The following is a 14,633-nucleotide window of genomic DNA, read 5'->3' on the forward strand; positions in this document are numbered from 1 at the left end:
AGATCCACTTCCTGGTTTGAGAAGTGAATAACCTCTATCTTTCAGTGACTTCCACCGGGCACTCCATGAAAAGAGCAACTGTCCACGGGAACTGTGAAAGAAAAACGGGATGTCTTGAAGAGGATGATCGCTCTGCTGTGCTGTGTGCAGGCGTCATAAATTGTCACACCAACGCAAAGGCGATTTCTAGATAGCCAAACTCACCTCTCATATCTCATCATATTCTCAGTGGCATTTGGAGAAATTGAACTCATTCTGAACCACAAGTTGTCCACCATTGGGTTAGTAAAGATGTAATAAACTACTATCAATACCAAACTGGATTTTGCAGTAAAGTCATAGAGGAGTAATCTATTTATCTTGCAGTCAGTATAACATAATGCAATCTTCCCACGGGTGAATTAAACTCAGTCTGCCATTAAGTGCCATTGACAATATGGATGACAACATGAGTCTGGTAATATGATTTTGATAATGTCTGATGGCATTCTCTTGGCTGCTATAATTCATTGTCCATCGTACAGTATTTAAAAGATATCTTATCATCCCTTATTCCAGGTCCGGGAATAATTCCATTACATCTTTTAAGACGACTGCACAAAAGTAGAAAAAAAAATTAGGCCAGAGACAGTCGACAGACACTTCTCCTCTAGTGCCCTCCTTCTCCTCTCCCCCCCTCCTTTTCTCTGTATCTCTTCTCTCTCTCACTCCTTCTCCTCTCCTCCTCTCCCTCGCGCCATCTCCCCCTCATTGTGCTATTTTCCCCGACCAGTCAGAGCATGCACGCATCGCGGTGCCCAAGGATTCCCTTGGTGTTTCCAACGGGTCTCCGAAAACAGGATTAAAAATTCATTCACTTGTTTTCTTAATTCACAAATATTTAACCCTCCTCGCTTCACCTCCCTGTTCCCATTCTCTTTACACTGACAAAAGACTGAGTAGCGTCCTTGTTTTATAAACGGCCCTGTTGAAAAGGACATCTATAGGGATATGTACAGCATAGTGTGTGTGTGTGTGTGTGTGTGTGTGTGTGTGTGTGTGTGTGTGTGTGTGGGTGTGTGTGTGTGTGTGTGTAAAACATGTACTACTCATCCAGAGGGTGATTCTCCCTCCCACTACAGCTGTGACCAACATAAATAAATATTTCAATGAATAAATATATGAAATAAAGAAATGAAGCGTGTTATGATAATGTAATAACACCAACCACAAACAATACTGATATCTACACAGACCCTATCAATCATTCAGTCTCACCTGACCTATCCTATTATTTTAAGCCTACAGTAGGCAATCCACTTTAGATGATGTATCTACTGAAAGCTGTTTCTCCCCTGAACCTGATTCTGCTCTGATTAACCTCAGGATTGTGCCTTTGAAGCATAATTACCCATTTAAATTGTTAATTTTAAACCCCTTATCAGGGGAGTTGGGAGAAATGGCCATGCATCTTTTATGCAAAGTAATGTTTGCCTTGTGACGCTGAAGAGAATGGAGTACGGTGACGTCAGGTGTGAGCCAGCAACATCTGGGTTGTTTTGAAACCAACCTGCTCAGTAACAGCTCCATCATCGCTAGGCCACTGTAGGTCTGGTATCGCCGAGGCAACGGCACGTGACTGTTTGCTCTCAGCATCCGCTGTACCAGACACATAGGCTAAGCGCTTCCTCTTCTGCTTTTTATTTCCTTCAAATCTCTATATAATGGAAATGAGATAACCTTTTAGAAGGTCAACTCTGACCTCAAGTTGGTGGAACTGTTCAACAGCCTAAGGTGACTGTGTGCTGGTCAGTAACTGAAACACCTCGAGTAGCACTAGCAGTTTGGCCCTCCTGCAGTTCTAAAAGTTATTGTGTTGGAAATGGAAGGAAATGTGTCTCGGGGACATTATCCCGCTTCAAACACATAAGGGCCAATTTCCACAATGACAGAGTAGTGTGTGTGTGTGTGTGTGTGTGTGTGTGTGTGTGTGTGTGTGTGTGTGTGTGTGTGTGTGTGTGTGTGTGTGTGTGTGTGTGTGTGTGTGTGTGTGTGTGTGTGTGTGTGTGTGTGTGTGTGCGTGCGTGCATGTGTGTGAAAATATAGCTGCTAAGAGGAAGCCATCAAGGTGGTGAGAGAGGCACTAATGCTTTCAGAGACAGAAAGGGAGCTGATGAGTGACTAGGTGAACATATGTACCACGAGAGGGAAAGATGTGTATTTATGACTCTATTGTATTGAAACCCGAGACTGGGGTTTCTGTGGAGTGAATGTCATTTTCGCTATGTGAATTAGCATGTTGAAGTAATGTGATGTATTAAGTTGAGATTGTTGTCCTGTATTTTCACACCACAATAAAAGATGCTACCTGCTTCGATTGAAGCAAGCCCAATGTCTAAATCTGTATTGTCTGTGTCTGGGTTTAATACAGTACCTGAGCCTGGCACCACAACAGCTACGAGATGAGATGAGAGGAGAGGAAGAGGAAGAAAGAGTGAAACAGCGAAGATGGAGGATGGAGGGATGGAGGAGTGAAACAACGAAGATGGAGGATGGAGGGATGGAGGAGTGAAACAACGAAGATGGAGGATGGAGGGATGGAGGAGTGAAACAGCGAAGATGGAGGATGGAGGGATGGAGGAGTGAAACAACGAAGATGGAGGATGGAGGGATGGAGGAGTGAAACAACGAAGATGGAGGATGGAGGGATGGAGGAGTGAAACAATGAAGATGGAGGATGGAGGGATGGAGGAGTGAAACAACGAAGATGGAGGATGGAGGGATGGAGGAGTGAAACAACGAAGATGGAGGATGGAGGGATGGAGGAGTGAAACAATGAAGATGGAGGATGGAGGGATGGAGGAGTGAAACAACGAAGATGGAGGATGGAGGATGGAGGAGTAAAACAACGAAGATGGAGGATGGAGGGATGGAGGAGTGAAACAACGAAGATGGAGGATGGAGAGACGGGAGGGATGGGAGCTCATATCACAGTCCGATGTCATGGCTATGACCTAGGCCCAAATTGCACACTATTCCTTATACTATAACCTATATGGTGCCCTATGGGCCCTGGTCAAAAGAAGTGCCCTATAAATGGAATAGGGTGCCATTTGGGACTGGGACATACATACAGACAATGCTCCAGAATGCTTCTCATGTGTGATGCACATACAAGGTAGTCACTTTGGCATTTCTAGTCTCAGGGACATTCAATACGATTATATTAAATTACGTTTGGGCTGTGTTAGGAGATTGTGTGTATCCGAGAAGGATGGTGTTTTGTGTAGTATGTGTATTAGAGCGCTATGGCTGCAGGCTGTGGTTGACTTGACGGTCTGCCCCACCCATGACCTGGATAACAGCTATACTGCGATATTATAGGAGGAGAGGACAGAGAGTGGGGAAGGGGCAGGGCTATATCAGTGAGGGAATCCTCTCCTCTCTACTCCTCTCCACTCCTCTCTTTTCCTCTCCTCTCCTCTCTATTCCTCTCTTTTCCTCTCCTCTCCTCTCTATTCCTCTCCTCTCTTTTCCTCTCCTCTCTTTTCCTCTCCTCTCCTCTCTTTTCCTCTCCTCTCTTTTCCTCTCCTCTCCTCTCTTTTCCTCTCCTCTCTTTTCCGCTCCTCTCCTCTCCTCTTTTCCTCTCCTCTCCTCTCTTTCCTCTCCTCTCTTTTCCTCTCCCTCTCCTCTCTTTCCTCTCCTCTCTTTTCCTCTCCTCTCCTCTCTTTTCCTCTCCTCTCCTCTCTTTTCCTCTCCTCTCTTTTCCTCTCCTCTCCTCTCTTTTCCTCTCCTCTCTTTTCCGCTCCTCTCTTCTCCTCTCTTTTCCTCTCCTCTCCTCTCTTTTCCTCTCCTCTCTTTTCCTCTCCTCTCCTCTCTTTTCCTCTCCTCTCTTTTCCTCTCCTCTCCTCTCTTTTCCTCTCCTCTCTTTTCCTCTCCTCTCCTCTCTTTTCCTCTCCTCTCTTCTCTTTCCTCTCCTCTCTTTTCCTCTCCTCTCCTCTCTTTTCCTCTCCTCTCTTTTCCTCTCCTCTCCTCTCTTTTCCTCTCCTCTCTTTTCTGCTCCTCTCCTCTCTTTTCCTCTCCTCTCTTTTCCTCTCCTCTCCTCTCTTTTCCTCTCCTCTCTTTTCCTCTCCTCTCCTCTCTTTTCCTCTCCTCTCTTTTCCTCTCCTCTCCTCTCTTTTCCTCTCCTCTCTTTTCCTCTCCTCTCTTTTCCTTTCCTCTCTTTTCCTTTCCTCTCCTCTCCTCTCCTCTCTTTTCCTCTCCTCTCTTTTCCTCTCCTCTCCTCTCTTTTCCTCTCCTCTCTTTTCCTCTCCTCTCCTCTCTTTTCCTCTCCTCTCTTTTCCTCTCCTCTCCTCTCTTTTCCTCTCCTCTCCTCTCTTTTCCTCTCCTCTCCTCTCCTCTCTTTTCCTCTCCTCTCTTTTCCTCTCCTCTCTTTTCCTTTCCTCTCTTTTCCTTTCCTCTCCTCTCCTCTCCTCTCTTTTCCTCTCCTCTCTTTTCCTCTCCTCTCCTCTCTTTTCCTCTCCTCTCTTTTCCTCTCCTCTCCTCTCTTTTCCTCTCCTCTCCTCTCTTTTCCTCTCCTCTCTTTTCCTCTCCTCTCCTCTCTTTTCCTCTCCTCTCTTTTCCGCTCCTCTCTTCTCCTCTCTTTTCCTCTCCTCTCCTCTCTTTTCCTCTCCTCTCTTTTCCTCTCCTCTCCTCTCTTTTCCTCTCCTCTCTTCTCTTTCCTCTCCTCTCTTTTCCTCTCCTCTCCTCTCTTTTCCTCTCCTCTCCTCTCTTTTCCTCTCCTCTCTTTTCCTCTCCTCTCCTCTCTTTTCCTCTCCTCTCTTTTCCTCTCCTCTCCTCTCTTTTCCTCTCTTTTCCGCTCCTCTCCTCTCTTTTCCTCTCCTCTCTTTTCCTCTCCTCTCTTTTCTGCTCCTGTCCTCTCTTTTCCTCTCCTCTCCTCTCTTTTCCTCTCCTCTCTTTTCCTCTCCTCTCCTCTCTTTTCCTCTCCTCTCTTTTCCTCTCCTCTCTTTTCCTCTCCTCTCCTCTCTTTTCCTCTCCTCTCTTTTCCTCTCCTCTCCTCTCTTTTCCTCTCCTCTCTTTTCCTCTCCTCTCTTTTCCTTTCCTCTCTTTTCCTTTCCTCTCCTCTCCTCTCCTATAGCCACCAGTGACATGGGAATGCTCTTTCTGTGTGCATTTAGTGGAAACTCTGACATGAATAATGACCACTGTGAATGTCCTCATATGGATGTCATGTGCGCACACACACACACACACACACACACACACACACACACAGCTTTGCCAAGTTATTAGATGGTGGTGAACAGAAGGAGGAAGAAAAGGACTAAAGGAATTAGCTGATCGCAGACTCTCGGCTTGGTATTACTCGGTAACCATGGCAACGCACTCTGGTAGAAATGCATTGTCTGCCGGTGAAGAAAAATGCGCACAAAACACCTGTTAGAATCTACCTGACTTCTGAAACGCTCAAACAGGCACATCTCCGTGTTAGGACTATGGTAACCTGCCGAGGAACACACTGAGCATGCCCTGCATGTGTCTAAGTACCAGGCTCATAATAAGCATACAAGGCAGTCAGAGAGAGTCCAAGGCTACACTACAATAGACTGCAGGAATCAATACAGGCCTGTTGAGAGCAACTCCATTAAGAGGTGAATGAATGGAAGGAAGAAAGGAATAGAAAACAGAGCTAACGAGAGAAGAATAAACAGAAGAAGAATACATTTCCTGCCCAATTCTTATTTGACAGGACATAAGTCTGTAAAAGAAGAATTAGCGTCACTTGGGTGTTTTACTGTCTATGTCTTCGCTCAGAAAGAGACACGCAGTTAATCTGACAACAAAACACTACCTTCTCAGAAATGTTTTACGTTTTACACATCGTACTTAATATATGGGGACGACATTCTAACTCATAACAACAGTTTCCATCCCATTTTCCATCACAACACGTATGAGGACTTCATGTCTTATTTGGGTTAGTCCTAAAATGTTATATAAGCATGTTATGATTACCCAGAATGCCCACTGTTGAAGCTCTGTGGAGGGTCTGAAGGTTGTGGTTCACCTCTACCTGTACCCACCACTGTGCACGCACACACACACACACAGGCACGTGTCCCCTTCCTTCATGTAATATTTGAAGGGATGAGAACGGACAAGGCTGTCTAAACCTTGGATCACGGTACCTCTTTCATTACAGTAGACTAACAGATCTAAAGAGCAACTCAAGCCCCTACATAATGTGTGTGTGTGTGTGTGTGTGCGTGTGCGCGCGTACGTGCGTGCGTATTGTAACTTTGCACAATACACAAAAAAATGTGGTCTGAGGCTGTTGAAATGTACAATACAGAGGCCATAAAGTTTTCCCCATAGCCCGCCTGAACTTTAACGCAGTCTACCTCCCTCCTCTCCCCCTGTCTGTCTGACCCGGTCTACATCTAATGCCAGCCCGTCCCAGCTCAGCACACATTCTCCTGCAGAGAAGGTTTCTTCTTCTTCTTTAAGTACCCATTGTGTGGTGAAAACGGGAGGTCAAAGGGCAATTGTGTCATAAGGGAACTGAATTCCATTCCAGAGGGGATTGAGTTCTGAGAGCCTTGGCAACAGTGAAGTGCACTTGCTAGAGCCACTAAACACACTTAGCTGGTCTGCTACACTTAAGGGCACTCAACAAGTGTACAACTGGGTGTTCACTACAGTGCACTGCTGCACTACAGATATGAACAACAACATGTGTTCCTCTTTTACAGTAACACCTGAGGAAATAAACAGGAACAGAGAGCAGCCTAGAACACCATGTAATAGCACCAAGACAGTGGCGCCAACAACGATAAAGGACCATGTGACTCAAAGACAGAGAACGAGAGGGTCTGGACTTTAGATCAAACACCTCTTGCCCCTGGTCGGTTGGAAAAGAGCCGACTTGCTGCTAAAGCCTCACCAGGAAAAACGGTGGATCAAGCACTGGCTATTTGGTAACGTTTTGTGTACATAATTGTTTGACATACTACTGCCTTGTTAGGAGCTAGTAACTTGAGCATTTCGCTGCACCCGCTATAACATCTGCCAAACTGTGTACGTGACCAATACACGTTGATTTGATTTGGCCTATTAGGGACTCAACAGCAGAAGACCGTCAAGTCTTTACAATAGAGAAAGAGAGAAACGACAGACAATTGGTCAGAATATGAACCTATGATGGAAAGGGTCATCTAAGGAGAGTAGGAAGCAGACAGTCAGACCTTGCTAGGGGGGTAAACACTACTAGATAGTCCCTGTGACTTAGAGAGGAGACTTCTCACGGGTTCAGTGTCTCAGAGCATCTGGAGAAGTGAGTTAGTGGTGGTGGAAGGGAGCTTTGTATTTCAGACTCTCTCTCTGGCCAAATCTGATCTAGGAACAGTTCACAAACCGTAACTCCATCCAAATCGAAAGCAGAGACACAGAACAGGAGAGCAGGGGTAGGTGGGTGGCTCAATGACTCACTCCCCCCAAGACATATAAGTCCTTGCTCACTATTTACTGCTGCTTGGAAACCCAACACCATGGAGTCCGACGGGAGGATGAGAAAGAAGTGAAACACGGAAGCTGGCGCCGAGATGGGCCTGTTATTGAGATTTGAGCTTTGGTCATTCCATACAGGAAGGTAAAATGACCTCTCTTCAAACACACACACACACACACACACATACACACACACACACATACACACACACACACACACATACACACACACACATACACACACACACACACACACACACACACACATACACACACACGCGCGCGCACACACACACACACACACACACACACACACACACACACACACACACACACACACACACACACACACACACACACACACACACACACACACACACACACACACACACACACACACACACACACACACACACACACACACACACACACACATACATACACACACACACACACACACACACACACACACACACACACACACACACACACACACACGCGCGCACGCACACACACACACACACACATACACACACACACACACACATACACACACACATACACACACACACACACACACACACACACACACATACACACACACACACACACACACACACACACACACACACACACACACACACACACACACACACACGCGCGCGCACACACGCACACACACACACACATACACACACACACACACGCGCGTGCACACACACAGAACTTTGATTAAGGAGATAGGCGTGTGGAACAATGGGGGATTCTAGCCCGGGGTCTCTGCCAATAATTGCAATTCCATACAGCGTAATGCAGACATTGCTGTTGTATCATAATAAATCATTCTCCTCCACAGTAGTGTGTGCATGCCACACACACACACACACACACACACACACACACTTGATCTAAGGCTGCAAAGCGGCAAGAGTTCCCGCCTAGAGACCCCAGGAGTGTACATGTATGTGTGTAGCCGTGCATATGTCTGTGTCTCTATCAGTGTCTGTGTGTGTCTCCGTGTCTGTGTCCAACCCGTGGGGTCAGACCCAGACCCAGCAAAGCCTGGAATGCAACAGACAGACAGACAGACAGACAGACAGACACAGACAGACAGACAGACAGACAGACAGACAGACAGACAGACAGACAGACAGACAGACAGACAGACAGACAGACAGACAGACAGACAGACAGACAGACAGACAGACAGACAGACAGACAGACAGACAGACAGACAGACAGACAGACAGACAGACAGACAGACAGACAGCTATTCACATTAGCAAATCCTCCCGGTTCTCAGCTGGAGCAGGGAGTCAAAGGACATGAAGTGAAATTGTTCCACAAACACTGCAACGCTTGTGAAGATTATCAAAAGGCCCCACAGAAAGAGGAGAATGCTTGGAGGGGGCACAGAACAACTGCATAATACCACCATTTAGCACTCATGTGACTTGCTGGATGCATAATGGAGGGATGATGCAAAAAAGAATGACTGAAAGAACGAATGGCCGTTACACAGTAACAATGTCTGTCTGTCTGTCTGTCTGCCTGCCTGCCTGCCTGTCCGCCCGTCCGTCCATCTGTCCGTCTGTCTGTCTGTTCTCTATGAGATTTCATCAGACATAATACACCATGGGGAATGTGCTGCTTGGGTTACAAACACTCCAAACAATGAAAGGCAGCCATAGACAACAACAGATGACATAATCCAGATGGTTTCTTTCCTTCATTCTCTAGATTAATGAGCACCTTTGACCAAGGCCTACAAAGACAAACCAATAACAAACCAATTAGAAACGACTTTGAACCTGTGACAAACATTCTCCTCAAGGTGCCAGGTGAGGCTCAAGGCCACTTCCCCTCATTCAAGATGAGTTTTTCCTGGCAGCTGTACTGTTCTTTCCTTTCCTCACATCTGTTTGTGTTCCACCGGTAGCAAATTGACATGGCAGAGAGAGACAGAGAGAGAGAGAGAGAGAGAGAGAGAGAGAGAGAGAGAGAGAGAGAGAGAGAGACAGAGAGACAGAGAGACAGAGAGACAGAAAGAGAGACAGAGAGAGAGAGACAGAGAGAGAGAGACAGAGAGAGAGAGAGAGAGAGAGAGAGAGAGAGAGAGACAGAGAGAGAGAGAGAGAGAGACAGAGAGAGAGAGAGAGAGACAGAGAGAGAGACAGAGAGAGACAGAGAGAGAGAGAGAGAGAGAGAGAGAGAGAGACAGAGAGAGAGAGAGACAGAGAGAGAGAGAGAGAGAGAGAGAGAGAGAGAGAGAGAGAGAGAGAGAGAGAGAGAGAGAGAGAGAGAGAGAGAGAGAGAGATGTAATTAAGGGGAACCCGACTGTCTCAAGGCTGTTGCTGTGTGCCTCCTCTGAGTGATACCAACATACATGCTGGAGTTTTCACTGATTCATGTACAACATCTCTCGAATCTGTTTGGTCACAAAGTGACTGGCGCTCCGTGTGAAACAGCCAGCCCTGTCCTTCAGAGGGGAAATTAAACATTGGGTTGACATCATTGGAACAATGGAGAATCTGACCAAATGAAGAAGTCTATTCTTTAGGATTACCTTTCATGTGCGTTACCTTTTCACGTTCAATTGAAAAAGAGGCAAAGCTCTTGATATACTGTACATTGCTTTGTTTTCAATTGGACGGTGCATCTTTAGACATTCACACAACAGTGGTATAAACCAGTATAAAATGTATCCAGGCATTATGAGCAGTCGTAAAAGCAGTGTTTCAGTAAAATGGCAGCCCTGCCACTTGTTTTGCTCTACAGCTGAGGGATGTGGCTGGAAAAATAATGAATATACCATTGAACCAATTCCCAGATTGTAGCTGTAAATCTAGTGCCTGGTGAGTTGTAATTGCATTAAACATCTCACCGTAGCTTCTGTCACTTCCTCATATCTAGCAAACAGACAAGCAGCATGATGTGATTACCAGCTTCATACTGGACTACTTAACAGCATATTAGCAGCATGATGTGATTACGAGCTTCACACTGGACTACTTAACAGCATATTAGCAGCATGATGTGATTACCAGCTTCATACTGGACTACTTAACAGAATATTAGCAGCATGATGTGATTACCAGCTTCATACTGGACTACTTAACAGCATATTAGCAGGATGATGTGATTACCAGCTTCATACTGGACTACTTAACAGCATATTAGCAGGATGATGTGATTACCAGCTTCATACTGGACTACTTAACAGCATATTAGCAGGATGATGTGATTACCAGCTTCATACTGGACTACTTAACAGCATATTAGCAGCATGATGTGATTACCAGCTTCATACTGGACTACTTAACAGAATATTAGCAGCATGATGTGATTACGAGCTTCATACTGGACTACTTAACAGCATATTAGCAGCATGATGTGATTACCAGCTTCATACTGGACTACTTAACAGCATATTAGCAGCATGATGTGATTACGAGCTTCATACTGGACTACTTAACAGCATATTAGCAGCATGATGTGATTACCAGCTTCATACTGGACTACTTAACAGAATATTAGCAGCATGATGTGATTACCAGCTTCATACTGGACTACTTAACAGCATATTAGCAGCATGATGTGATTACGAGCTTCATACTGGACTACTTAACAGCATATTAGCAGCATGATGTGATTACGAGCTTCATACTGGACTACTTAACAGCATATTAGCAGCATGATGTGATTACGAGCTTCATACTGGACTACTTAACAGCATATTAGCAGCATGATGTGATTGTGTGTGTGTGTGTGTGTGTGTGTGTGTGTGTGTGTGTGTGTGTGTGTGTGTGTGTGTGTGTGTGTGTGTGTGTGTGTGTGTGTGTGTGTATGTGGGGGGGACAGAGTGTGTGTGTGTGTGTGTGTGTGTGTGTGTGTGTGTGTGTGTGTGTGTGTGTGTGTGTGTGTGTGTGTGTGTATGGGGGACAGAGAGAGTGTGTGTGTGTGTGTGTGTGTGTGTGTGTGTGTGTGTGTGTGTGTGTGTGTGTGTGTGTGTGTGTGTGTGTGTGTGTGTGTGTGTGTGTGTGTGTGTGTGTGTTCAATACCATTTCATCACTCAGTTGAAGGCGTCTGGCTACGCAACTCAATTGAAAGCACTTTAGTTGCATCCCTTCCATGCACAGTGCACACATTCCTTTCCCAGGAAAGCTACGGAGTTCAAGCCATCCATTCTTATCCAAGGCAACTCAATAGATACGGTTACAGAAGGCTCCCACAAGACAAAGAATCTGGGGCTTGTATCAAATCAAATTCTTACTCTGATTGATAAAGGCTACTTACCCATCCCTCCCCAGCATTTGGTTCTAAACATGTTGACGTTTATTTAATAGATCGTGAAAAAAACTTTATTCCACATGCGGGAACATTGCATTCCTCTTTCTAAAATGTATGCATGAGCAATATGATTTTAACAATTTTATAAACAGTTTCCCGAATCAGCAATTCAAACGCTCTGTTGTAAAATCGTTCATCCAGTGTCAGAAAGTGTCAATCACCGCAGCACCCAAACCCACGTTCCGTTATCCTTGTTCAGAAGTAGCATCAACAAGTCGCCAATGAATCATTAACAAGAAGAAAACAATTGTATTTCACTTACCCATCTCAAGCTATTTCTCTTCACTGTGATGGTGAATAAAGTTATCAGGTTGTAGACCCCAGTAGCAACTTTCGAGATACAGCAGTCCAGTCCAATGTGGGTCGCAATGCACAGACGTAACAGTAATCAGTCGACCGGGTGAACTGGCAAGCGCAGAGTTCTAGAGGGAGAAATCCAGAGGAATCAATGGTGTTTTGTCCGACCGAATTAATGAGTAAAGAAAACGGACAAAAGTACAGTATTGTGTGGTCTTGTCCACAGTTAAATCCCTGGGTCGATTTAACAAAGAAAAAGCACACAGAGCATGGGTTGTCTGCATGTATGGCTACGCTAAGTTCAAGTCATCAGTTCAAACTGTGATGATTGAATATGCCTACAGTTCAAAAGTCGATTAAACCCTATATTTGTTACATTAGACACCACAAAGTTGTGAATTTAGATGGTCAATAAATCAATAAAATACTTGGGCTATCCTAGCTTGGGTTGTAGCCTATTGCGTTATAAACAGGTAGGAGGTCCGCTTGCTTAAACATCCGCTGTTACCATGGTTACTCCATGATATCAGTGTGAAAAAAGTTACCGTAATATTTTCTTCAGAGAGCCGCTGTAATAGTCTCTGCAAGGGAGAGAGAGAATGTTAAATGAAAATATATTTGAGGTTACTTTACACGTTGTACATGCTATTGTTCCTTTGGGCAGTTGAAAGTGTTTGTTTGACTTTTTCCAGCGCTGGTAGGTTCCATCGTTTGTACATTAAATCTCTTGACTCATTGCAGGTGATGTAGTCAACCGAAGGATGTTTCCTCGCAATCAGCTGAACGTGTTCGCCATTTGGTCTGTGGTTTGGTTAGGCTCGGACATATTGTGCAAGTGTTTGTTTGCAAATTGTATCAGTACTGAAAATAAAAACCGGAAGTATAAACCAGCTACTGAAAGTTGGAGTAATAACACTACTCTATTTTGTCTCCATTTTCGAGCAGCAGGTGAAACCTCACAGACAACCAGTAGAGTACGTTTAAATGTAATTGTATTCAACATTCTGGCTTGTAAGGAACTTTTACACAATTTAAGCACACAGCCCTGATGTCTCAGGCTGTATACCAAATATTTGTGTAATACAGCCTGATTAATCAGACTAGGACTAGGCTTGTCCCGAATGTGGTGATTCTTTCCATTGATTGTGGTGAAGCTTTCCATTGACGGTTTGGCATAGCCACGCACATTTAGGCTACATAGAATAAAAAACTAAAACTCCCTTGTCTGTCATGAATGTTGAATAAACATAGTCTGCTGATTGTTTGTGTGGTTGGTTCATAGTAAGGTCGAAATTTGAGAGCTTCAAGTTCTTCGGTGCCAACATCATTAAGGCTTTATCATGGTCCACACACACCAACACAGTCATGACTAAGGCATGACAACGCCTCTTCCCCCTCAGGAGGCTGAAAAGATTTGGCATGGGCCCTCAGATCCTCAAACGGTTCTACAGTTGCACCACTGATAGCATCTTGGCTGTACCAGGCCTAGGAAGTCCCTAAAAATTGTCAAAGACTCCAGCCACCCAAGTCATGGACTCTCTCCAACCTCACGGCAAGCGATACCAATGCACCAAGTCTGGAACCAACAGCCAACAGGACCCTGAACAGCTTCTACCCCCAAACCATAACACTGCTAAATAGTTAGTAACCCTATAATGTCGATTGACGCACCGGTTCGTCAATCTAAGTAACATAATAAAAATCTGTCAGTTTAGTGGTTCTCAATCCACTGCGTCCACCAATGTCACACCTCCGCTTCTGCGGTGAAAGGTGGCAGAGCTAAATTGGTCTTCTCAAGAAAACGTCTGTAGCATCTAAATGGTTTGACCTACACACTATTATGACCACTCTATGGAAAGGGGAGACTCTTGCGAGTGTCACTCGTCTAAAGCGTCACTCTCTGTAAGTAACCGGTACCGGATTTAAAAAAGAAATGGAATTAAGAATGTAGTTTTGTCACTACCCAAAAAGGGGTTCAGTATGTGTAAAACAATATACATTTCCTGAGCTTTCTTATATCTCCTAGATAAAGGATAAACACTTCAAAAGCTTGTTTCTACTGATACATTTTGTTTGTCTCTGTTTTACGAGTATTCAATGTGTTTCTCTGGGCTATAGTAGTAAAGGCCAAATTCAATATTTTATACAATTATTGTTTTATATATATTTGTAATACCTAAAGGGGTCATACCATTCTTAATCAAATGGCTACATTATCCACTGTATGACCCCCTGACCCTTTTTGCACAAACGTTTTTTTTACTCATCACATATGCTGCTGCTACTGTTTAACATCGGTCACTTTATTCCTAGTTATGCGGTTGAAGTAGGAAGTTTACATACACTTAGTTTGGAGTCATTAAAGCTTGTTTTTCAACCACTCCACAAATTTCTTGTTAACAAACTATAGTTTTGGCAAGTCGGTTAGGACATCTACTTTGTTCATGACACAAGTAATTTTTCCAACAATTGTTTACAGAGAGATTATTTCACTTATGAT

General features: G+C 44.6%; 1 protein-coding gene across 1 annotated transcript in view; it reads right to left on the reverse strand.

The window, feature by feature from the left end:
* The window catches only part of LOC112262382 (neuronal membrane glycoprotein M6-a), a 97,423-nt gene extending 85,152 nt beyond the window's left edge, over positions 1–12,271 (reverse strand). The window contains exon 1 of the mRNA XM_042329697.1: positions 12,099–12,271. Within this exon, the coding sequence (XP_042185631.1) occupies positions 12,099–12,102 (4 nt within the window). The 5' untranslated portion in view covers positions 12,103–12,271. The remainder of the gene's footprint in view (positions 1–12,098) is intronic.
* Between the last annotated feature and the right edge of the window lie 2,362 nt (positions 12,272–14,633).

The sequence above is a fragment of the Oncorhynchus tshawytscha genome, linkage group LG11, assembly GCF_018296145.1.
Source record: "Oncorhynchus tshawytscha isolate Ot180627B linkage group LG11, Otsh_v2.0, whole genome shotgun sequence".
Classification (NCBI taxonomy): Eukaryota; Metazoa; Chordata; class Actinopteri; order Salmoniformes; family Salmonidae; genus Oncorhynchus; species Oncorhynchus tshawytscha.